At 43.3% G+C, this 26343-nt stretch overlaps 1 protein-coding gene across 1 annotated transcript in view; it reads left to right on the top strand.

Moving 5' to 3' along the window:
- Positions 1-26343, top strand: part of NWD2 (NACHT and WD repeat domain containing 2) — a 132118-nt gene that overhangs the window by 88719 nt on the left and 17056 nt on the right. The window contains exons 4-6 of the mRNA XM_072125901.1: positions 11751-11954; positions 21091-21232; positions 23443-24032. Coding sequence (XP_071982002.1) covers positions 11751-11954; positions 21091-21232; positions 23443-24032 — 936 coding nt within the window. The remainder of the gene's footprint in view (positions 1-11750; positions 11955-21090; positions 21233-23442; positions 24033-26343) is intronic.

The raw sequence follows: 26343 nt of genomic DNA, 5'->3' as shown, positions 1-26343 counted from the left end.
GAAAATTTTGCACTAAATAAAAGAAGAAAATACATTATTCTATGTGTGTGCCATGTTTTTCTATATGGACATTTCTGGATTGAAAATCCGACAATGAGCACCACTTAAACAGAGTGTGTGGTCTCTAATGCTCTACATAATTTCAATTTATAGACTAAAAAAATTACTTTACCAGCTGTCAGTGAGGCTAAACTCCATGTCACATAAGTAGAGAAATATCAGCAGCGCTCCCAATGGTGTCAGGAAAAATCATGCCCACTGGAAGAAATCCACTTGATTTCTTCCACAAATCCGTGGGAGTGCTGTTGATTTTTTTCTAATTAGATAGATCTGAAGATAGATATATTATAGATAGATCTGAAGGAAGAGAGACAGGTAGGACGTTTATCACAGGGCATTATCTTTTCTTTTATTAAAGATAACATTTCAGAATCCCCTTTTGTCCGTGTGTTAAACATCCTTTTAAGAGCCTGGATTCATATTTAATTCATGGAGAAATCTGGTGCGGTGAGGGATGTCCATCTGGATGCCGCTCTCTTTATTCCTCTGTGTGTTTTATATATGTCTGCGGGCTCGGACAGCAATTACAGCGTCTGTGACTGACTGTCATTTCCCAGGTCTCCTCAGCAGCCATAACTCATGTCTGCCGGACACTATTTCTAGTATAGCCACATCAATTGTTATGTTTCTGGCTCATCAGTCTTTACATTTACCATTTTATCACTACACTGTCTTTTACGGCAGTGAAGAAATGACCTCCTTTCTGTAGGATATGTATCCCCAAAGTATGTTGTCTCGACCAAAGGGACATAAATGTGCAGGTACTGGCAGTCTCCGACTTACAAATGACCTCTAGTTACAGACGGACCTCTTTACCCAATGTAATCTCTGGCGAAGCTCCCTAAATGCTGGTTATTTACTTAACTTTAGTCCCAGGCTGCAAGTATCCACTATAAGATGTCTACAATGAAGATTTATTGTTAATCCTTGTTCCTAGGTCAACCAAAAATACCTGTTCTGACTTACTGTGAACTTAAGAACAAACCTACAGAATCTATCCTATACACAACCTGGGGACAGCCTGTACCAGTGGTCGCAAACCTATGGCACACGTACCATCTCCCCTGCCTTCTCTACATTCAGCACTGGAGCTCCGGCTAGGCAGGAAATGCTGCCGCTTGCCAAGAGATCCAGTTATCTATCACACTGTAGGCTGCCTCTGACCTGCTCTGTGATCACTAGTGATGTCTTAGAGAAACAGCAGCAGGTCAGTCTCCTCCGGTGAGTGAGGCACGGGCCGGAGCACAGTTCACAGGCAGCGGTTCAGTGTCCAAAGTGGTAAATTCTTAAAGAGGTCCTGCCAGGCAGACTATAGATCCTTATTGTTTAGTGTCCCAAATTGCTGTGTATGACAGCTATCCATTGACACATATATACTTCCCTTGGTCCGGATCCCTTGCCGTTGTGCGATGCTGCCAGTGACGCTGGGGTGCACTACACTGCCCTCACTGACAGCAGGGCACAGGTGCCCAGAGCTCCGGACCAAGGGCAGTATCTATATATATATATATATATATATATATATATATATACAGCAAAGAAAACGGCAGCACTCCAAGATTGTGAACAAATAAACTTGGTGTTTATTCCACCTCCCGCGACGTTTCGGCTGTGTTCAGCCTTTGTCAAGCTTGACAAAGGCTGAACACAGCCGAAACGTCGCGGGAGGTGGAATAAACACCTAGTTTATTTGTTCACAATCTTGGAGTGCTGCCGTTTTCTTTGCTGTATATCATTGGACTCCGACTGGTGAGAGTTAAGGATAGCACCCATATTTTCCTTTCACTCACTTGGACTGTGCTGCTATTTTTCCATTTTGTATATATATATATATATATATATATATATATATATATATATATATATATATATATATAACCACAGACATGTGTTATGTGTGGTCATTTGATCTGAAATTCACCTACCTGGTTCCTTGTAACTTTGCTGTTCAGTGCCCCCACCCCAAAATACACACTTTGCCCTATACACCCCTTGCCAATCCTTCATATTGTCCCTGATACCAGCAATATTTGGTCCATGAGCAGCTTAAGCACCATAGTCTGACCCCGACCAGCCCTCCCTCCCAGGACTGTCACTGTATAAGATAAGAAGTGTATAAGATTAATCACAGTATGGAGGTAATGATTACGATATAGCTGAAAATTATTCACTGTATGCAGGTAATATTCCTCACTATATGTTGGTAATATTCCTCACTGTATGGGGGTAATATTTCTCACTGTATGGGGGTAGTATTCCTCACTGTATGGCGGTAGTGTTCCTCACTGTATGGCGGTAGTGTTCCTCACTGTATGGCGGTAGTATTTCTCACTGTATGGGGGTAATATTCCTCACTGTATGGCGGTAGTATTCCTCACTGTATGGCGGTAGTGTTCAACACTGTATGGCAGTAGTGTTCCTCACTGTATGGGGGTAGTGTTCCTCACTGGATGGGGGTATTGTTCCTCACTGTATGGCTGTAGTGTTCCTCACTGTATGGCGGTAGTGTTCCACACTGTATGGGGGTAGTGTGCCTCACTGTATGGGGGTAGTGTTCCTCACTGTATGGCGGTAGTGTTCCTTATTGTACGGGTGTAGTGTTCCTCACTGTGTGGAGGTAGTGTTCTTCACTGTATGGCGGTAGTGTTCCTCACTGTATGGCGGTAGTGTTCCTCACTGTATGGGGGTAGTGTTCCTCACTGTATGGGGGTAGTGTTCCTCACTGTATGGGGGTAGTGTCCCTCACTGTATGGAGGTAGTGTTCCTCGCTGGATGGGGGTAGTGTTCCTCACTGTATGGGGGTAGTGTTCCTCACTGTATGGAGGTAGTGTTCCTCACTGTATGGGGGTAGTGTCCCTCACTGTATGGGGGTAGTGTTCCTCACTGTATGGAGGTAGTGTTCCTCACTGTATGGGGGTGGTGTTCCTCACTGTATGGGGGTAGTGTTCCTCACTGTATGGCGGTAGTGTTCCTCACTGTATGGCGGTAGTGTTCCTCACTGTATGGGGGTAGTGTTCCTCACTGTATGGGGGTAGTGTTCCTCAATGTATGGGGGTAGTGTTCCTCACTGTATGGAGGTAGTGTTCCTCACTGTATGGGGGTAGTGTCCCTCACTGTATGGGGGTAGTGTTCCTCACTGTATGGAGGTAGTGTTCCTCACTGTATGGGGGTAGTATTCCTCACTGTGTGGGGGTAGTGTTCCTCACTGTATGGGGGTAGTGTTCCTCACTGGATGGGGGTAGTGTTCCTCACTGTATGGCGGTAGTGTTCCTCACTGTATGGGGGTAGTGTTCCTCACTGGATGGTGGTAGTATTTCTCGCTGTATGTGGGTAATATTCCTCACTGTATGGCGGTAGTGTCCCTCACTGTATGGGGTTAGTGTCCCTCACTGTATGGCTGTAGTGTCCCTCACTGTATGGGGGTAATATTCCTCACTGTATGGCGGTAGTGTTTCTCACTGTATGGAGGTAGTGTTCTTCACTTTATGGCGGTAGTGTTCCTCACTGTATGGCGGTAGTGTTCCTCACTGTATGGGGGTAATATTCCTCACTGTATGGGGGTAGTATTCCTCACTGTATGGCGGTAGTGTTCTTCACTGTATGGCGGTAGTGTTCCTCACTGTATAGCGGTAGTATTCCTCACTGTGTGGGGGTAGTGTTCCTCACTGTATGGGGGTAGTGTTCCTCACTGGATGGGGGTAGTGTTCCTCACTGTATGGCGGTAGTGTTCCTCACTGTATGGGGGTAGTGTTCCTCACTGGATGACGGTAGTATTTCTCGCTGTATGCGGGTAATATTCCTCACTGTATGGCGGTAGTGTCCCTCACTGTATGGGGTTAGTGTCCCTCACTGTATGGCGGTAGTGTCCCTCACTGTATGGGGGTAATATTCCTCACTGTATGGCGGTAGTGTTTCTCACTGTATGGAGGTAGTGTTCTTCACTTTATGGCGGTAGTGTTCTTCACTTTATGGCGGTAGTGTTCCTCACTGTATGGGGGTAGTGTTCCTCACTGTATGGCGGTAGTGTTCCTCACTGTATGGAGGTAGTGTTCTTCACTTTATGGCGGTAGTGTTCTTCACTTTATGGCGGTAGTGTTCCTCACTGTATGGCTGTAGTGTTCCTCACTGTAGGGGGTAGTGTTCCTCACTGTATGGTGGTAGTGTTCCTCACTGTATGGTGGTAGTGTTCTTCACTTTATGGCGGTAGTGTTCCTCACTGTATGGGGGTAGTGTTCCTCACTGTATGGCGGTAGTGTTCTTCACTGTATGGCGGTAGTGTTCCTCACTGTATGGCGGTAGTGTTCCTCACTGTATGGTGGTAGTGTTCTTCACTTTATGGCGGTAGTGTTCCTCACTGTATGGGGGTAATATTCCTCACTGTATGGCGGTAGTATTCCTCACTGTAGGGCGGTAGTGTTCCTCACTGTATGGCGGTAGTGTCCCTCACTGTATGGAGGTAGTATTTCTCACTGTATGCGGGTAATATTCCTCACTGTATGGCGGTAGTGTCCCTCACTGTATGTGGGTAGTGTTCCTCACTGTATGGCGGTAGTGTCCCTCACTGTATGGAGGTAGTGTTCCTCACTGTATGGAGGAAGTATTTCTCACTGTATGCGGGTAATATTCCTCACTGTATGGCGGTAGTGTCCCTCACTGTATGGCGGTAGTGTCCCTCACTGTATGGGGGTAGTGTCCCTCACTGTATGGGGGTAGTGTTCCTCACTGTATGGCGGTAGTGTCCCTCACTGTATGGGGGTAGTGTCCCTCACTGTATGGGGGTAGTGTTCCTCACTGTATAGCAGTAGTGTTCCTCACTGTATGGGGGTAGTGTTCCTCACTGTATGGCAGTAGTGTTCCTCACTGTATGGTGGTAGTGTTCTTCACTTTATGGCGGTAGTGTTCCTCACTGTATGGGGGTAATATTCCTCACTGTATGGCGGTAGTGTTCCTCACTGTATGGCGGTAGTGTTCCTCTCTGTATGGGGGTAGTATTCCTCACTGTATGGGGGTAGTGTTCCTCACTGTATGGCGGTAGTGTTCCTCACTGTATGGGGGTAGTATTCCTCACTGTATGGCGGTAGTGTTCCTCACTGTGTGGTGGTAGTGATCCTCACTGTATGGCGGTAGTGTTCCTCACTGTATGGCGGTAGTGTCCCTCACTGTATGGCGGTAGTGTCCCTCACTGTATGGGGGTAGTGTCCCTCACTGTATGGGGGTAGTGTTCCTCACTGTATGGCGGTAGTGTCCCTCACTGTATGGGGGTAGTGTTCCTCACTGTATGGGGGTAGTGTTCCTCACTGTATAGCGGTAGTGTTCCTCACTGTATGGGGGTAGTGTTCCTCACTGTATGGGGGTAGTGTTCCTCACTGTATGGCGGTAGTGTCCCTCACTGTGTGGCGGTAGTGTTCCTTATTGTATGGGGATAGTGTTTCTCACTGTATGGGGGTAGTGTTTCTCACTGTATGGGGGTAGTATTCCTCACTATATGGGGGTAGTGTTCCTCACTGTATGGCGGTAGTGTCCCTCACTGTATGGGGGTAGTGTCCCTCACTGTATAGGGGTAGTGTTCCTCACTGTATGGGGATAGTGTTCCTCACTGTATGGAGGTAGTGTTCCTCACTGTATAGCGGTAGTGTTCCTCACTGTATGGGGGTAGTGTTCCTCACTGTATGGGGGTAGTGTTCCTCACTGTATGGCGGTAGTGTTCCTCACTGTATGGAGGTAGTGTTCCTCACTGTATGGGGGTAGTGTTCCTCACTGTATGGCGGTAGTGTCCCTCACTGTGTGGCGGTAGTGTTCCTTATTGTATGGGGATAGTGTTTCTCACTGTATGTGGGTAGTGTTCCTCACTGTATGAGGATAGTGTTCCTCACTGTATGGCGGTAGTGTCCCTCACTGTATGGGGGTAGTGCTCCTCACTGTATGGCGGTAGTGTTCCTCACTGTATGGGGGTAGTGTTCCTCACTGTATGGGGGTAGTGTCCCTCACTGTATGGCGGTAGTGTTCCTTATTGTATGGGTGTAGTGTTCCTCACTGTATGGCGGTAGTGTTCCTCACTGTATGGGGATAGTGTTTCTCACTGTATGGGGGTAGTATTCCTCACTGTATGGGGGTAGTGTCCCTCACTGTATGGGGGTAGTGTTCCTCACTGTGTGGAGGTAGTATTCCTCACTGTATGGCGGTAGTGTTCCTCACTGTATGGGGGTAGTGTTCCTCACTGTGTGGCGGTAGTATTCCTCACTGTATGGAGGTAGTGTTCCTCACTGTATGGGGGTAGTGTTCCTCACTGTATGGGGTTAATATTCCTCACTGTATGTGGGTAGTGTTCCTCACTGTATGGTGGTAGTGTTCCTCACTGTATGGGGGTAGTATTCCTCACTGTATGGGGTTAATATTCCTCACTGTATGTGGGTAGTGTTCCTCACTGTATGGTGGTAGTGTTCCTCACTGTATGGGGGTAGTATTCCTCACTGTATGGCGGTAGTGTTCCTCACTGTATGGGGGTAGTGTTCCTCACTGTATGGGGGTAGTATTCCTCACTGTATGGGGTTAATATTCCTCACTGTATGTGGGTAGTGTTCCTCACTGTATGGAGGTAGTGTTCCTCACTGTATGGGGGTAGTATTCCTCACTGTATGGCGGTAGTGTTCCTCACTGTATGGGGGTAGTATTCCTCACTGTATGGGGTTAATATTCCTCACTGTATGTGGGTAGTGTTCCTCACTGTATGGTGGTAGTGTTCATCACTGTATGGGGGTAGTATTCCTCACTGTATGGCGGTAGTGTTCCTCACTGTATGGGGGTAGTATTCCTCACTGTATGGGGTTAATATTCCTCACTGTATGGGGGTAGTATTCCTCACAGTATGGGGTTAATATTCCTCACTGTATGGGGGTAGTATTCCTCACTGTATGGGGTTAATATTCCTCACTGTATAGTGGTGGTATTCCTCATAGTATGTTGCTATTAATCCTCACTGTATGGCGGTAATAATGGCAGTAGCATGACTGTTTGGCGGTGGTCAACATGTGGCTGTATTATCCCCCTTATAGAGCGGTATTGCTGGTAATGTGAGGCTAAATAGCCGTGCTGGCACTTTGCCATAATTACATGGACTTTGGTTTTCGGGCACTTGGTTTCTAAAAGGTTTGCTCTCACTATAATATTCTCTGTATATGTCTGGAGTTAGTGTAGGGTTCCATCCGAATGAGGATATTAAGTCTAGGCAGGGTGATCATATGAGACAGATTGGTTCTATGGGGCACATTTCGTACGCTGGCACCGCATTTGGCATCATATGATGGTGCCCCTGCTCCTGGCACCAGACGGATAGATCAGGAGGTTCCAGACACCTGATAAACCCCACCACCGGGCAGCTATAGCATAGAATTGTGCCATAGATTGTGTCTGAATGGGTGTTCCTGCCCCGTGGAGGTCTAGTGATCCATCGGGCACATCCCCTTCACAACTCTTCACACCCACTTTGTGTAGAGGTGTGGCAATGAGGGAAATAGCAGCAATTTGTGCCCTTGCGCTATAAACTGCACCTATTTCCGAGCTTGTGCACCAGATTTCAGACATAAAAGCCTTGATCAATGTTGCCCATTGTGTTACAAATCTTTGAAATTGTAATCTACATTAGGCAAAGGATGTTGATGCCCTTTTCATAGGACAGTAAGCTTGGTGGGAGCCTGACATCCAGGACTCCTATTATTGGGCTATTCATCATAGCCACAAATGCTCAAATTAACATAGTTATGTTAGCTTGCTAAAGGTTGAGTACTATTGACTTCAAAAGATGAGTAATTTGGATAGATATGCCCTGCAGGTCTGTAGGCTGACAACAGGGGGTGCTAGTGACTTCTGAGGTAAAAATTACATATACGGCTTTCAGCTTTGCAACCGTAGCAAGGGTTGCTGTGGGTAAATGTAGGTTTTCCTTAAGCAAGAATGATGGATGCAAACATGTTTTGTTGTTTAAGGAAATTGTTTTTCCCTGTGAACACATTGGGACAGATTTACTTACCCGGTCCTGTCGCAATCCCGCGGCGTGTTGTCCGATGAGGATTTGAGTCCGACGTGATTCATGAAGATCGTGCGCCCGAGTTCCTGCATCCGTCACTTCCCTGCTCAGGTCCGCCGGAGTTCACCTGCTTCTTCCCGTGAGTGCTTGACCTTGCGACACAATCGCGTTTTTAAATTCCGAATCCATCGGGTTGTCGGCCAACCTGCCCCCGATTTCTGTAGCGTGCAAGCCGGTGCGCCACAATCCGATCACATGGGGAAAATCCTGGGGCAATTCGACGCAAAACACAAGTCGTCGGGAAACCCGACGAAAGTGCGTCTGACGGACCCTTAGTAATTGAGCCCCCTATGGGTCACTATCAACCAATGCACTTCTGGGAGAAAAAAGCTGCTGTATCCAGTGTCTGAAAGCCTGCGGATTATCAGGGGGAGATTCTTCTTCTTCCTGGTGTATGTGAGTGCATTGGGGCAGATTTACTTACCCGGTCCATTCGCGATCCAGCGGCGCGTTCTCTGCGGTGGATTTGGGTCTTCTGGCGATTCACTAAGGCAGTTCCTCCGACGTCCACCAGGTGTCGCTGCTGCGCTAAAGTCCGCCGAGGTCCGCCAGAGTCCACGATCCATTGCTGGGTGAAGGTAAGCGCGTGTCCAGTGACACCTTTTTTTTTTTTAAATCTGGCGGTTTGTCAGAATCCGTCGGGTTTTCCTTCGGCCACGTCCCCGATTTCCGTTGCATGCATGCCGGCGCCGATGAGCCACAATCCAACCACGTGCGCCAAGAACCCGGGGCAATTCAGGAAAAATCGGCGCAAATCGGAAATATTCGGGTAACACGTCGGGAAAACGCGAATCAGTCCCTTAGTAAATGACTCCCATTGTCTTGCAACACAATTTGATTTTTAAAACCCGCGCTTGTGTGTATTTAGTGTAGGGACAAATGTATGAGGATTTCATGGGTGAAAATCCTTTTAAGTGTAAAATTTGGGGTATGGTACGGGTGACCATGAGTCCTGGGGTACCGTCCAAATCGCCTAAATTACGATCCACTACTGCTGGCCTGTCAGGATTCAGACTTGCTGATTTTATTAGAGATATATGATGTATGACTAGACAACCCCATAAATAGTCTTAAATGCTATATACTATATAAATATATGAACACTGGGACCCCCACCCTTTATGATCGCTAGAGAAGGTCCTGATTGAAACTGTTATCGGACCTGTGAACTGCTACTCCCTTCAGAATAACGGAGACAGAACAGCCACTTACCCTGTGAGAAGTTACAATACCATAAAGGCCAAAGCGTTTAGTTCTTGATGTTTTATGTGCACACAGCAATGTATATAAAAGGAAAAGAATAACATAAAATAATACGGCCATCAAAGCCTGCATTGTGCTCCGCAGGATATAAAGGTCTCTCTATATTGTGCTCATCGCATTACTGGACACTTAATGCAGAGTCACGCAGAGAAAATAGTGAGATTACTGCTCCGCAGAAACGGATCTATGAGGGGATATCACTGTACTGGAGTGTAGCCGTGAACATGCCGCCATAAAGCAGGAATTAGCAAACATTTCATTAGATCGTTTTCTAGAAATATTGCTTTATTTTATCACATTTAGTGAAAATCTATGCTACCTGTGGCTGAGAGCGTTATAAAAGAACAGAACAGGCAAGGCTGTAAATATATGTCTCCATCCAGAGAAGAAACTAGACTGATTATGAAGATATATGGAAGAGGAGCCGCTTTTATTATGTGTTGCCCAAAAACATGAACATTATGGCTCTACATGTCATAAATCCCATAGCTGCTGTATTATGTTATCAGAGTAATAGCCATACATTCACTGTTCTCTGACTGTATAATGGGTCTCCGGACTCTTTTGATGTCGTGTTTGCTGCTTTTATATGCTGTCTGCACAGTGGCATGGTATCATTGTAGATATCCAGTTCCATAGGCTCCATCATACAAGACATAAGTTACTGGATGTTTAATGCCGCCACATTTATCATGATGAATCACTACCCTTTGTATTAAGTAATTTTAATTTAAGGATGTCATTCTCAAACACATTTGTTTAAAGGAAACAAATCACTTAAAGGGGTTGTCCAATTTCAGCAAATAACTGATATGATTTGGTTAAGAAAAAAGTATCCAATACACTTTCTGTATCAATTCCTCATTGTTTTCTAGATCTCTGCTTGCTGTTTGTCTAAAGAAAGCTTCCAGTGGATAGAAATCTGTCCATGGTCTTGTGATGGACATGCAGGTACATGAGCCATTAATATCACAGAAAGTAATCATAGCCGTGTTATACTAACAGCTCGTGCACCTGCATGTCCAACAGGAGACCATGGACAGATTTCAACTGGAAGTAATCATAGTAGCTTTCTATAGAAGGGCAGCAAGCAGAGATCTAGAAAACTGTGAGGTATTCATACAGAAAGTATATTGGAAAATTATACAACTTTTCCTTACACAATCCATATCATATTTGCTGAGAGTGGACAACCTATTTAAACTAACCCATACTAAATAAACATATCTTTGTAAAGTGCTAGAATACATCAGTACAACTATCCCTATATTGTTATTCTCCATGCCTGAAAAGTTCCACAATCTGTTTGTAAAGTTGACTCACCATCTATGCAAATGACCCCATGTGAGTCAGAACTTTGTATTTTCTCTGAGCGGTGTCCAGTATATTCATGTCCTTCCTGCCGCTCCTCCCCTCATTCTCCTTACTGAAGAGAAATTCTGAGGGAGGGAGGAGTTGATTTCTCTTCATTGAGTCACACAGCCAAAGTGTAAATGATGTATCAGAGTCCACTGAGCTGGAGGCTTGGCTGAGCTAGAAGAACATAAATATGCATATATGCCATAAATGAGACAAGTTTACATGGCGGTTGTGGATCTTTTCAGGCATGCGGAATAACAATATAGGGATAGTTGTACTGCTGTATAATATCAGTTTTCAAAGATATTTTAATTGTTTTGGGTTAAGATGGATTAAATTCACAAATTTTGTTGGAGCGAGCCCTCAGAGAATCAGCAATGAAACTACATCTCCTAACACTTGCATTTTGTATCAAAAAGTATCTTTACTTCCCCCAGAAATAGCCAATAAACTTTTTATTGACAACTGGAAGCAGAAAATCCATCCGAGTTATTCATGGAAAAATAGAATCTTAAGAATAAAAATATAAGAATCTTGCAAAACTGAAAATTTATCTTCCATAATAATGTCCCTTACACTGTTACTTTCCATCTGTTGAGTAACTACAACTCCCAGCATGCTGACAGCTGTAATTTGGGAATGTATAAAGTATAGTGTAACTCTCATGGGGAACACTGGGTGTACTTACACAGTGAAGTCTTTGTATCTTGTCGTGTTGAGCCATCCCTGAGACACAAGTAACCTTCATCTCCGGGGAAGGATAACCCCTGTGGCTGAATATTTGTATGCCTCGCTACACAACATTAAAACAAATACACAGGTTGTGCCGTTGATGTATCCTCTGTAAGCTCCCTTCACATCGCTTCACATTGTATTCTCTGCCACAGAACTCTTTCATTTCCATTGCTGTTTTTAAGCCTAATTAACCAAATTCCATAGGGATCTCGACATGTCAGATATAAACTGCACTAATTCTATTGCACAGGGTCTGCTCGGAGAGAAATATGGAAACATCCGTATCCCTGGAGAAGTGGAATCATCGGAGTTTGAAATGATTCTGGATGCTGCCATCGAGGCCAAGCTGGATACAAGGACTCTGGAAGAATGGTATTGCAGAGATGAGAACGCTGTGCCTCCGGCATATTACCTCAGGCCAAAAACAGAACTACTAAAGAACCATCACAATCCTGTGAGTACAAATCATTCACCTGTAGACATTTGCTCCATGACACGCTCCGTGCACTTGGACCATGAAGGATAACATCATTGTCCTTTTACACAGTTTTTATAGTGTGAGAAAGCTATGTTGATATTTCTCAAGACCTCGGCCTACATGTATTATTGACATTACACCACTTTTTGATTTAAATTGAGTAATTTTGTATGTGTTTTGTTGCAATTACATTAAAAACTTGTGTGGGTTGAAGGGTCGGTCTCATGTTACCACAAGTTTGAAATCACCAACTTTCAAAATTGACCTAAATCAAAGCATTGGTACTCCATTGGTACTGAGAAGTGGTTTGTGGTCCCCACCTGTAGCACCACTCCTTCCCTTCCTTGGTTGAACTTGATAGACATGTGTCTTTTTTCAACTGTATAAACTATGAGACTATGAAAAAGCCTAGTTCACTCAGTTGGCGCGGTGCTTTTCGAGATATAATAATATATCCACCGGCCACTACGTTGGCAGGGGATAAATAAGACTGTTGTGCAATACTACAAACTTAATAAATCCCCCCGGTATGTCTGCACCATAGGTATGTCTTTGTTAATAAAACTATGGCCCGAATGCAGAAAAAAGTTTTAATTCTATTTTGCTGCAACCATTGTCGAGCCCACAAGGTCCAATGCACCTCTTATACATGACCCCATTAAATATGGAATTCCCAGATATTTTTGTCCAATTATTTTATGCCTTTTATCCGGCAGTTAGCTCGGCCCCATCAGTCACCTTTCTCCCATAGCTGATAAAACCAATTCTCCATTTTCATTTAGACATGAGTAAACATTCCAAGCACGGGGCACGGGGTTATCCAAAAGATTGTATTCCACTTCTTTACTTTCCTTTCACCTTCATATAGTTTATGCATTAATAGATTCAATATTAATTTAGAATCAATATACTTTAGTGAAACAGGAAAAGATTAGCTCTCACCGTTGCCCTGTGATAGTGACTATATGTCACCTAATAATAGCTGTTGTTTCCCTTTAAATGCATTACATTACCTGCGCCGGCGTTATGTTATGTGAGGTTTTCTCCTCTCCTTTTGACCTTGTGTTTCATATTTAGATCATTTCCCCATTCTTCTTCTACGGTGCTAATATTTAACTAAAATGTCTGTAACATTACCTTGCAGGGGGTCTGCCTGTTTAATAAGTAGCCTGCATTTTAATGAGTTCCCAATGGATCGTGTTTTCTTTGTGTGATGTTGATACATTATAATTAAGCCGTGTGCATTTGAAAATATGTAGAGAAAAACACCCCTTTCACCGCTCTCCTTACATCTAATGAGTGTTACATCATGACAGTGTACAAGGAAAAGTTAGTTTTACCTGCAAATGCCAGCACTGAGGTTTGCAGAATTTAACCCAATTCCTTAAAATACATTTCAAATCTCATGTGTATTATCAGTTATGTTCTCTTTGTAGATCTTGGAAAATCAAGGGTGGCATTTAGCATACACTGGCATATGGTGCACCAGCATATGAGGTGAACCCCGCTGCCTGGCACCCACCGGACCTATCAAGAAGCTCCAGCCTCTGTATATATCTGGCGGGTAGTTACACCACCCCTCAGTTCTACACCAAGTTTGGCCAAGCATAGAATTGCATTGACTAGCTCCTGTCACAGGCTACAGTTAGGTGCACTCCTCTCACATGGAGGCGTTAAGAGGGAAATAGGTGAAATTACTGGCTGCACACCACAAGCTGTGTCTATTACAGGGTTTGTACACCAGAAAACTGCTGCACAAGCTGTAATAAATCCCCACCCCCCCAAGAAGATATCTATCTAATAGATGGATACATAGATAGATTGGTATGAGATAGATAGACAGACACACAGAAAGATAAAGTTTAAACCAGTGAACTGTAAAGCAGCAAGGACTTGGCATCCATGTTGTGCTGAGATGAAGCATCATGGGTTTGTTTTATATATAATTTTTCATGCTATGTAGTAACCCAGTGAAATGAAAATTAAAAAATTAAAAATGTGAATAAATAAATTATAGATAACACAGCATTTTTATTTATTAAATTATTTTCCCTTTTAAAAGAATGGCTGGGCCACTATACAAGCTCTTACACCTCTTGTGTCACCTCCTCATCCTCATAGACTGTAAGCTCTCGTGTCACCCCCTCATCCTCATAGACTGTAAGCTCTTGTGTCACCCCCTCATCCTCATACACTGTAAGCTCTTGTGTCACCCCCTCATCCTCATAGACTGTAAGCTCTTGTACCCCCTCATCCTCATAGACTGTAAGCTCCTATGTCACCCCCTCATCCTCATAGACTTTAAGCTCTTGTGTCACCCCCTCATCCTCATAGACTGTAAGCTCTTGTGTCACCCGCTCATCCTCATAGACTGTAAGCTCTTGTGTCACCCCCTCATCCTCATAGACTGTAAGCTCTTGTGTCACCCCCTCATCCTCATAGACTGTAAGCTCTTGTGTCCCCCTCATCCTCATAGACTGTAAGCTCCTATGTCACCCCCTCATCCTCATAGACTGTAAGCTCTTGTGTCTCCCCCTCATCCTCATAGACTGTAAACTCTTGTGTCACCCCCTCATCCTCATAGACTGTAAGCTCTTGTGTCACTCCCTCATCCTCATAGACTGTAAGCTCTTGTGTCACCCCCCTCATCCTCATAGACTGTAAGCTCCTGTGTCACCTCCGCATCATCATAGACTGTAAGCTCTTGTGTCACCCCCTCATCCTCATAGACTGTAAACTCTTGTGTCACCCCCTCATCCTCATAGACTGTAAACTCTTGTGTCACCCCCTCATCCTCATAGACTGTAAGCTCTTGTGTCCCCTCCTCATCATCATAGACTGTAAGCTCTTGTGTCATCCCCTCATCCTCAGACTGTAAGCTCTTGTGTCACCCCCTCATCCTCATAGACTGTAAGCTCTTGTGTCACCCGCTCATCCTCATAGACTGTAAGCTCTTGTGTCCCGCCCTCATCCTCATAGACTGTAAGCTCTTGTGTCACCCCCTCATCCTCATAGACTGTAAGCTCTTGTGTCACCCCCTCATCCTCATAGACTGTAAGCTCTTGTGTCACCCCCTCATTCTCATAGACTGTAAGCTCTTGTGTCACCCCTCATCCTCATAGACTGTAAGCTCTTGTGTCACCCCCTCATCCTCATAGACTGTAAGCTCTAGTATAACCCCTCATCCTCATAGACTGTAAGCTCTTGTGTCCCCCCCTCATCCTCCTAGACTGTAAGCTCTTGTGTCACCCCCTCATCCTCATAGACTGTAAGCTCTTGTGTCACCTCCTCACCCTCATAGACTGTAAGCTCTTGTATCATCCCCTCATCCTCATAGACTGTAAGCTCTTGTGTCACCCCCTCATCCTCATAGACTGTAAGCTCCTATGTCACCCCCTCATCCTCATAGACTTTAAGCTCTTGTGTCACCCCCTCATCCTCATAGACTGTAAGCTCTTGTGTCACCCGCTCATCCTCATAGACTGTAAGCTCTTGTGTCACCCCCTCATCCTCATAGACTGTAAGCTCTTGTGTCACCCCCTCATCCTCATAGACTGTAAGCTCTTGTGTCACCCCCTCATCCTCATAGACTGTAAGCTCTTGTGTCACCCCCTCATCCTCATGGACTGTAAGCTCTTGTGTCACCCCCCTGATCTTCATAGACTGTAAGCTCTTCTGTCACCCCCTCATCCTCACAGACTTTAAGCTCTTGTGTCACCCCCTCATCCTCACAGACTGTAAGCTCTTGGTTCACCCCCTCATCCTCATAGTCTGTAAGCTCTTGTGTCACCCCCTCATCCTCATAGACTGTAAGCTCTTGTGTAACCCTCTTCATCCTCATAGACTGTAAGCTCCTATGTCACCCCTTCATCCTCATAGACTGTAAGCTCTTGTGTCACCCCCTCATCCTCATAGACTGTAAGCTCTTGTGTCACCCCCTCATCCTCATAGACTGTAAGCTCTTGTGTCACCCCCTCATCCTCATAGACTGCAAGCTCTTGTGTCACCCTATTCTTCCTTATAGACTGTAAGCTCTTGTGTCACCCCCTCATCCTCATAGACTGTAAGCTCTTGTGTCACCTCCTCATCCTCATAGACTGTAAGCTCTTGTGTCACCCCCTCATCCTCATAGACTGTAAGCTCTTGTGTCACCCCCTCATCTTCATAGACTGTAAGCTCTTGTGTCACCCCCTCATCCTCACAGACTGTAAGCTCTTGTGTCACCCCCTCATCCTCACAGACTGTAAGCTCTTGTGTCACCCCCTCATCCTCATAGTCTGTAAGCTCTTGTGTCACCCCCTCATCCTCATAGACTGTAAGCTCTTGTGTAACCCTCTTCATCCTCATAGACTGTAAGCTCCTATGTCACCCCTTCATCCTCATAGACTGTAAGCTCTTGTGTCACCCCCTCATCCTCATAGACTGTAAGCTCTTGTGTCACCCCCTCATCCTCATAGACTGTAAGCTCTTGTGTCACCCCCTCATCCTCCTAGACTGTAAGCTCTTGTGTCACCCCCTCATCCTCATAGACTGTAAGCTCTTGTGTAACCCTCTTCATCCTCATAGACTGTAAGCTCTTGTGTCACCCCCTCATCCTCATAGACTGTAAGCTCTTGTGTCACCCCCTCATCCTCATAGACTGTAAGCTCTTGTGTCACCCCCTCATCCTCACAGACTGTAAGCTCTTGTGTCACCCCCTCATCCTCATAGTCTGTAAGCTCTTGTGTCACCCCCTCATCCTCATAGACTGTAAGCTCTTGTGTAACCCTCTTCATCCTCATAGACTGTAAGCTCTTGTGTCACCCCCTCATCCTCATAGACTGTAAGCTCTTGTGTCACCCCCTCATCCTCATAGACTGTAAGCTCTTGTGTCACCTCCTCATCCTCATAGACTGTAAGCTCTTGTGTCACCCCCCTGATCTTCATAGACTGTAAGCTCTTCTGTCACCCCCTCATCCTCACAGACTGTAAGCTCTTGTGTCACCCCCTCATCCTCACAGACTGTAAGCTCTTGGTTCACCCCCTCATCCTCATAGTCTGTAAGCTCTTGTGTCACCCCCTCATCCTCATAGACTGTAAGCTCTTGTGTAACCCTCTTCATCCTCATAGACTGTAAGCTCCTATGTCACCCCTTCATCCTCATAGACTGTAAGCTCTTGTGTCACCCCCTCATCCTCATAGACTGTAAGCTCTTGTGTCACCCCCTCATCCTCATAGACTGTAAGCTCTTGTGTCACCCCCTCATCCTCATAGACTGTAAGCTCTTGTGTCACCCTCTCATCCTCATAGACTGTAAGCTCTTGTGTCACCCCCTCATCCACATAGACTGTAAGTTCTTGTGTCACCCCCTCATCCTCATAGCCTGTAAGCTCTTGTGTCACCCCCTCATCCTCATAGACTGTAAGCTCTTGTGTCACCCTATTCTTCCTTATAGACTGTAAGCTCTTGTGTCACCCCCTCATCCTCATAGACTGTAAGCTCTTGTGTCACCTCCTCATCCTCATAGACTGTAAGCTCTTGTGTCACCCCCTCATCCTCATAGACTGTAAGCTCTTGTGTCATCCCCTCATCTTCATAGACTGTAAGCTCTTGTGTCACCCCCTCATCCTCACAGACTGTAAGCTCTTGTGTCACCCCCTCATCCTCACAGACTGTAAGCTCTTGTGTCACCCCCTCATCCTCATAGTCTGTAAGCTCTTGTGTCACCCCCTCATCCTCATAGACTGTAAGCTCTTGTGTAACCCTCTTCATCCTCATAGACTGTAAGCTCTTGTGTCACCCCCTCATCCTCATAGACTGTAAGCTCTTGTGTCACCCCCTCATCCTCATAGACTGTAAGCTCTTGTGTCACCCCCTCATCCTCATAGTCTGTAAGCTCTTGTGTCACCCCCTCATCCTCATAGACTGTAAGCTCTTGTGTAACCCTCTTCATCCTCATAGACTGTAAACTCTTGTGTCACCCCCTCATCCTCATAAACTGTAAGCTCTTGTGTCACCCCCTCATCCTCATAGACTGTAAGCTCTTGTGTCACCTCCTCATCCTCATAGACTGTAAGCTCTTGTGTCACCCCCTCATCCTCATAGACTGTAAGCTCTTGTGTCACCCTATTCTTCCTTATAGACTGTAAGCTCTTGTCACCCCCTCATCCTCATAGACTGTAAGCTCTTGTGTCACCCCCTTCATCCTCATAGACTGTAAGCTCTTGTGTCACCCCCTCATCCTCATAGACTGTAAGCTCTTGTGTCACACCCTCATCCTCATAGACTGTAAGCTCTTGTGTCACCCCTCATCCTCATAGACTGTAAGCTCTTGTATCACCCCCCTCATCCTCATAGACTGTAAGCTCTTGTGTCACCCTATTCTTCCTCATAGACTGTAAGCTCTTGTGTCAACCCCTCATCCTCATAGTGTGTAAGCTCTTGTATATTATTATTATTATAACTATTGATAGATAAACAAATAGATAAGGCATCATGGGATTGATTTAGACCATTTTGCATTTTGTATTGTGTGTCTTTGAGAATGCTGTTTCACAGTGAACTCAGAGTAAGTGACCAGTTTAGATAAGGGGGGGGGGGGGGGGGTTAAGTAGTCTGATAAGCGGTGAAACTTCTGTCAAATGTTGTATCATTCGGTTCTTTTATGGTTATTTTACTTGTTCTGTTATTTTGTTTAAAGTTTGTTACAACTCCTGTTGCCTCATAAAGAAAACCTTCATTAAGACAATAACTTGTGTCTTCTATTGTTACACTACATATGCACTGTGTATAGAATCTATACATCCTAAGCCTCGGCTTCTCTTGTATTACACATCGTTAGCCTACAAATCCTTTTGGAATTACAGGTTATTTCAGTAAAACATTATGTCATTTCCAATTGTGAACGCTTTGCCGTAAGGCCACATAATTCCTTCGGATTCCCTGCCATATTTTAAGATAAACCTTCATGTGAATGTTCAGATTTAGCGTCGGCTGAAGAGCTTGTTGAGAGGAAAAACAGAATCTCTTTATTGTTGGGTGAAAATTACAAGCATTCAATATAATTGTAGTGGTCATACACACAGACACAGAGAGACTGTCAAAGTGCATGGAGCCGAGGTCAGAATGGAAAACAAAAATAAATGCATAAAAAACTAATTCTTTATGAATAATTCAAAACAAAACAGCAGGAGAGCAGCACTCCGTGGTGATTAGTATTAGTGGCAAAAACATGCAACGTTTCAGCTAGCTCCATGTAGCCATTTTCAAGCAGTGAAATGGCTACATGGAGCTAGCCGAAATGTTGCATGTTTTTGCCACTGGTGAATGAATAAATACTAATCACCACGGAGTGCTGCTCTCCTGCTGTTTTATTTGGATCTTTCTGGCGCCTTGAGTCGGGCCCATAGAGCTTGCACCCACCTGGATCTGAATCCACTTCACTGTGCCGCCCTCATCTCCTTTTGATAATTCAAAACATTTAAAGGAAATCTACCATCAAAATCCATCATGGTAACCAGAGCCTGTCATGCTCATTAGCATAATTATATAAGTTGATTTTAGACCATGTATCATGTGTCCATGATAACCAGGGACACTTACTCATAGATCCAGGGACCGTGACTGTGGTAATCTTCTTATATCTGCTATCCATGGCCTCCTTCCTTTTAAAATCAACGTATATAATTATGCTAATAAGCATGGAAGGCTCTGGCGAGTTTTTCCAGAACCCCTCCGTGTTATAGTTTCTCCCCTCCTCCTGTACTTCCTGATGCTGCTAGATTACACAGACACAGGAGGAAGGAGACATGTTGGGTTGGGTGAGACATGTGCTGCTCATTGAAACAGCCTGGCAATTTTGCTACACTGAGGGGCTCTGGTAACACCCCCAGAGCACTTTAGGTTCATTAGCATAATTTGAAAAGTAGATTTTTGTAGGAAGGAAGCCATGGATAACAAATATAAGATAACCATAGTCATGGTGACTGGATCTATGAGTAAGTGTCCCTGGTTTATAATGATGGATTTTGATGGTAAATTTTCTTTAAAAAAAAACACATAAAAATTATGTGGAATAAGACTCTCAATTCCCTTTATGTCTGGCTATATGATGTACAAGGGGTGAAAAATACCTGTGTCACACAGGACTAAATATACATCAATGAAGTATCTAATCAACAAGGAAAATATATCTGCACATTCATAAGTTATATCCCCGGTGTAAACAAAAGATAAGCAAAATGTTTATTTAACTTTTTACTTTACACCATATAGCATTTATTTACAGTTTCTTAAGCTGCATGATTTCTGCCCCTCTTACTTACATGGATTTTCATTTGCCACGTCCACTCTATACATCTGGACATCAGGTCTGGACCATTGGGATAATACTCTTAAAGGTACCTCCCATGGTATGTACGAGATAGGTTCAATGGGACACGTTTATCATATGGTGGTGGGAGGAGCACCGGCATATGATATGATCGCTAACCCCCCCTACTAAACCGGATTTATCAGGAGGCCTACTGATAAATCCAATGCACTGCAGCATTGGGACATTTCTATGCCAGGTCCGACCTGAACCGGCACAGGCTGTAGCTAGTGGGCAGGAGCAGGGCAGGAACGCCCCTTAGCGGCCCACTCAGCCACCACCTATCAAGCCACTTCCACGCCCACTTTACTATCCCAAGAAATACCCAGCATAGCACCTTGTGGTTCAAAACATATACAATGTAGCTTTAGAGTTGAAAAAATAGAAATTAGCAATATAGAAAACAGGGAATTGTGAACTATTTGAACTATTGGTCGTCCATGCTGTTTGGCTTTTCTCTGTAGACTTCTCTGAAATGTTTAGGTCCATCACTGGCTTTGGCAGTTTCATGATTTTTAGGCCAACGATACTACTGAGGCCGTTGTCTGGGGGGGGGGGATCGGTCACCTGGGTGTATGAGTATATGGTGCAGAATGTTTCCCTAAAATAATAATAATAATCTTAATTTATATAGATCCATCATATTCCGTAGTCCTTACAAATCATAGGGAACGCCTTGTGGTTCCAGCTTCATTTCTCCTTTACCAGTGAACAATCCTTATCATATCTTTTATCTGATTATTATTTTCTTTATTTTTATAGGGAGATTCTTCCACAAGATCTACTGAAGAGAAGTGGAGAACAGTAGTAGAGGAGATCAAGAACATTTTCAACACTGCAGTAAAGCTGTTGAATGAGAAAGGAAAAATGAAATCCAGCCAAACAAAAAGATACTTATCCTCTGGTATCTATAATTTTTCTTTTTTTAGGGGGGGGGGACTTTTTAGAGAATACTTTTCAAAGTAGAAATATTCTAAGAATGTTGAATGATGATTAACCCCTTAGTGACCAAACTGATTTGCGCCTTGACGACCAAGGCCTATTTTTCAAAACCAGCACATGTCACTTTATATGGTTATAACTTTAGAAGGCTTGAACTTACCCAATTGTTTTTGAGTTTGTTTTTCCATTACATTTTGTGCTTCAAGTTAGTGGGAAATTTTGATATAGTGGGAATGTTGATATATTTTGAATTTATTTATGAAACAAAGGTTAATTTGGTAAACATTTTTTAAAAAAAAATAGCTATTTTCAAACTTCAAAATGTTCTGTTTTTCAAACTGATAGTCTTGCTACCCAAATTAGTTACTAACTAACATTTACCAGATCTCGGCTTTGTGTTGGCGTCATTTTAGAAATGTCCTCTTGTTTTATTACAGCGCTTGAAAGATCATGAAGATCGAACAGCATTGTCTCAAATTTTTAAGAACATTTTAGAATTAATTATTTTAGGGACCATTTACATGGGTTTTAGAATTTCTGTTAATAGAAAGCCCCCAATAGAAAGCCCTTAACCTCACCCCTCAAACTAATAAAAACAGCAGGTAGGAAGCTTGTTAACCCTTTATGTATTTTACAGAACTTCAAATAAAATGAAGGTTTGATTTGAAATTCACGAATGTTTATCATTAATACATTCATTTAGCCCTAAAATTTACGCACATTAACTGAATAAATGTAGAAAATGCATCTAGGAATATATTGGGCAGTTTTTTCTGAGTCAGAGAACACCTCATATGTGGATGTAACCCCATGCCAGGGCACATGGCGAAGCGCAGAAGGGAAGGAGTTATTGAGCTTTGTAGGGCAGGATGGTTTTCAGGTACCATGTATGTAGAGCCCCTGAGGCCGCGTTCACATGTGGTATTTTGGTTGTGTTTTGAAACACAATCCAAAGGCTCCACCTGCGATCGCACCTTGAGGTAAGACTGCTTTTTTTTACGTTCAGTTAACGTCTTGGAAACACAATGTTACCAAAATATGTGATCGCGAGTGGAGCCTTTGCATTTCGTTTCCAAATGCAACTAAAATGCCAGGTGTGAACGTGGCCTCGGGTACCACAAAACTTTATCCCAGAGAATTTGTAAACTTTTTATCATGTAGTATAGGGGTCATATAAACCCCTTGTCCCTGATGGGCTTATTCTATTTTACTTTCTGTTTATCGCTCCCCACTTTCAAAAATCAATAACTTTTCTATTTTTCCGTGTACAGAGCTGTATGAGGGCTTATTTTCTGCGTAACAAATTGTACTTCTTAGGGATAGAACATGTCCTATCTTTTCCCTGTGTACGGATCGGTACGGTGCCGCACGTGTACTGCACCATATCGCTCCATGCACCCATTACCAAGCTATGGGGGACATATATACGGCCGCAAGCTTGCAGCCGTATATACGTCCCCCCCAATGGTCTTATGAATGCAGCCTAAGATTGACAATAATCCCACTGTAAAATGTGACGTTCTATAGAAAACGATGAAGTCGTTACTTGAGGTCATTTTAATGGAAAGATGATAAAATTTAACATTTCTAAAACGGTTCAGAAGTATTTCATGTTGCATAGAGTTGATTGGTAATTTTTGAAGCATTGACCTTTGTTTCCAGTAATGTAGAAGGAGGTTTTTCAAGTGCAGCCTCTCAGAGCAGGTGTATTTTTGCAACTTTTTAGGCACAAAATAGTGATATATGCCGTGCAAACATCTGCAGAACGGATTAGAGACAAATTTAATAACTGCACCAAAAAATTGCGCAAAAAAACCCTGCAAAAACAGTCTAAATAAATATCAATGTCCCCCTATATAATTTTATATTTTTTATGATTTATATAAATTAAGGTGAAGTCTGATGATCAACTATACACAATAATAATAAATAATAATAATAACCCTTATGATCGCTATATTTGGGGTTCAGAGTTCTAGGTTTAAATGGATTCCATCTGTGGGACCTCTATTGTTCAGACACTGATTCTCTACCTTGGAAAGGTAATAAATGCGGTTTCTGGGAAAAATCTACTTTAACTAACAACATATTTATCTGATGTGATAATTTCTTTAACTACTTTGTTTAACCAGTTTTGATTTTGTTTAATTGAGTGTTTTTGCTTGTCTTTAGCTTTGGAAGATGAGTTCGACTTCGCTTTAGGAAAACAGACAGCAGCGTTTTTAAAGAAATGTGTTTGTTACATTCGGAAAATTTCCAACATCGAAAAACATGTAAAAATACCTGAAATGTCCAAGTATACAGATGTGATAAACGTAGAAGGCAAACTCATCCGAGACCCAGAGGCCCTCGAGAAGATGGTCAAGCTCAGGGATGAATTTATTCCAACGATTGTTGCATCATCCAATCTACGGGTCTACACCTCAGTGACACATTGTGACATGAAACTGGGCTACTCTCAAGAAGTGGAGAACCATTATGTGGAAGGGCTCTGCAAGCAGTTCTACGAGGACATGATTGATATAATCCAGGCAACTGTGCAACAGAACTTTGAAACCGAAACAGATCCGCTCTATGACGAAATCTTGCAGCATTTGTCTTTGTGTAGAACCTACTCTTCCTTTTACGAATACAGATGTGAAGCTCTAAGCCTTGTTCATAAATACATACAGCCTTCCAAATCAGGCCATATCAACCCACTAGTAGTATATGGTGGACCTTGCACTGGAAAAACACTCCTCCTAGCAGAAGTAGCAAAAAAGGTAACAGTGAGTCCTGTACATTGATAGACTGGATTTATGTTGACTTTTCTATTACAGCCAGTCCCCGGGTTATGTACAAGATAGGTTCCATGGGTTTATTTTTAAGTTGAATTTGTACGTAAGTTGAAACTGTATACTTTATAATTGTAGATCCAGAAAAAATTTTTTTTGCCCCAATGACAATTGGAGATTCCAATTTTTTTGCTGTAATCCTTATTACAGACTCCTTACAGCTGAGCATTGCAGCCTGGGACTATAGTTTCACCAGAGGTCACAGTGGGCAGAGGGGTCCGTCTTTAACTAGGGGTCTTCTGCAAGTCCTTAAGTAGGGGCCTGTACTGGATATAAAACCCCATAACCTAAATCATCTAAACAATAAAATGTTGAGAGCTTGTAAACTGAAAAAAATCTCACACATTTAACGCAGCCTCTTCTACCCACTGTGCAGTAAAGGTAATTGATTAGGGACCCTCATATGGATGTTGGTTCCATATTTTATGCCCTTTATATCTCATTACTAAAAAAAAGAGTTTTCTTGCAGGAGACCATTAGTTTCTTTTTTAGGTAGTGTCCGTTCAATGAGAGATGCCAGTGAGTTGCACTACAAGATGTGGTCAGGGGACAAGGTGAGGTCAGGGCAGACAGAGTTCATGGTAATCCAGTCATCAGTCAGGGCAGATCTTATGGTAATCAGGCAGAGGTCAGGAGAGGTGACACAGATTAATTAGGGGAAATTTATTAACTTCTGGAAAATTGTCTGAAGTGCTTAGCGTCACTTTTATCAAGGCTTTCAGACTATTTCTTTACACTTTTCCCACTTATCTGACAAAGGGCACACTGTTGCGGGGAAAAAGGGCATTGTCTCGGGAAAAAGGGGGCGTGATTTGACGGAAAAAGTCAGTGCACTAAAAAAATTAAATTAAAATTAAAAATTAAGTGCACTCACAGTTTAGACCAGCTAAAAGCAGGTCTAAAAGTAGAACTCAACAGCAGGGATCTATCTACAGTTGTAGCAGCCATAGCAGCCACAATAGGGCCCGCAGCGTGAGGGGGCCCTAGCACCAGGGGTATTTGGTGTGTATTAGGTGTATGCTATATGAGTGTGTGGTGTATATATAATTTATGTGTGTGTATATGCTCTATGCCTGTATATGGTATTGTATGTATGTGTGTATATGCTGCATTGGTATTTTTGTTACTGTATGTATGTATATGTACTGTGTGTATACTGTATGTATGTTTATGCTGTATGTCTATATACTGTATATATAAGTATTTTAATTTATTATGAGTGTATAATATGTAGATTTTTTTTAAGGGGGAAGGGGACGAATTTAGAAGTCTGCTAATGGCCCCTGCCTCTCCTAGTTCAACAGTGTTAAACTGTGACATAATTCATCATCACAACCATTAATCTGGCACAGCAAAAGACTAGTGTTGTCAAGTTCTGTGCTATCGGACCATGCAACACATTAATAAATTCCCCTCATTGTCATGTGAAACTGATAGAGGTAAAACACAGGTAATATGGAAAAACTATAGCAGACGCCTTTGCAGGAAACTAGCAGTTAAGTTAATCCTATTGTTCAGGCACCTTTCATGATTACACACCTACCCTTTAAATTGCCCTGTGCGGAAGTAAAGGGCAGCTGTGGGTCTGTGCTTCAGTATCGGGTGCAGCCGGAGAAGGGTAGATGCCATCACACACAACACAAGCCACAACATTACAAAGTCCTTGTCTGAAATCTTCAGATCTTATCTCAACAATTACTATATTGTGATATTCAGAAGGATATAAAACATTGTGCAGGTTATATTTTGGGTCTTGATATACAGATGGGACGGTCTATTTCAGTACACTTAGCACATTTTAGCAGATGTTCCCCATTTTATCCTCGACAGATTATGTTTACTGTGCGCAATCTGTTTATCAGAGACAATCTTACAGAAAATTGGTTTATGAACCAGAAACTGCTGTGAGGTAGGAGACCTCAACATTTTAGTTATTGTGATGTCCTTAAAGAAAACCTGTCACCAGAGGGCTGTTTTTAGTTGTGCCCAGGTTCCCATAGACACAGTAAAGAATAATGTAATAGTGTTTTTAAATGGTTAATGAAATAAATTAGAATAAACTTTACCTGACTCCTTGTAAGCTCTCACCTTCAAGTGAATGGGGTGTAGGGTCCAGCCGATGGCAGGCTGATGGAGAACAGCTGTAAAATTACTATATACAGCAATACAGTAGTATTGCCATATATAGAAGGAGCAGTCAGACCCTGCAGGGTTAAATTACCCCAGAGGGCCTGAAATA

This window comes from Engystomops pustulosus, chromosome 1 (genome assembly GCF_040894005.1).
Source record: "Engystomops pustulosus chromosome 1, aEngPut4.maternal, whole genome shotgun sequence".
NCBI classification, from domain to species: domain Eukaryota; kingdom Metazoa; phylum Chordata; class Amphibia; order Anura; family Leptodactylidae; genus Engystomops; species Engystomops pustulosus.
This window is presented reverse-complemented; position numbering and strand designations above follow the sequence as displayed.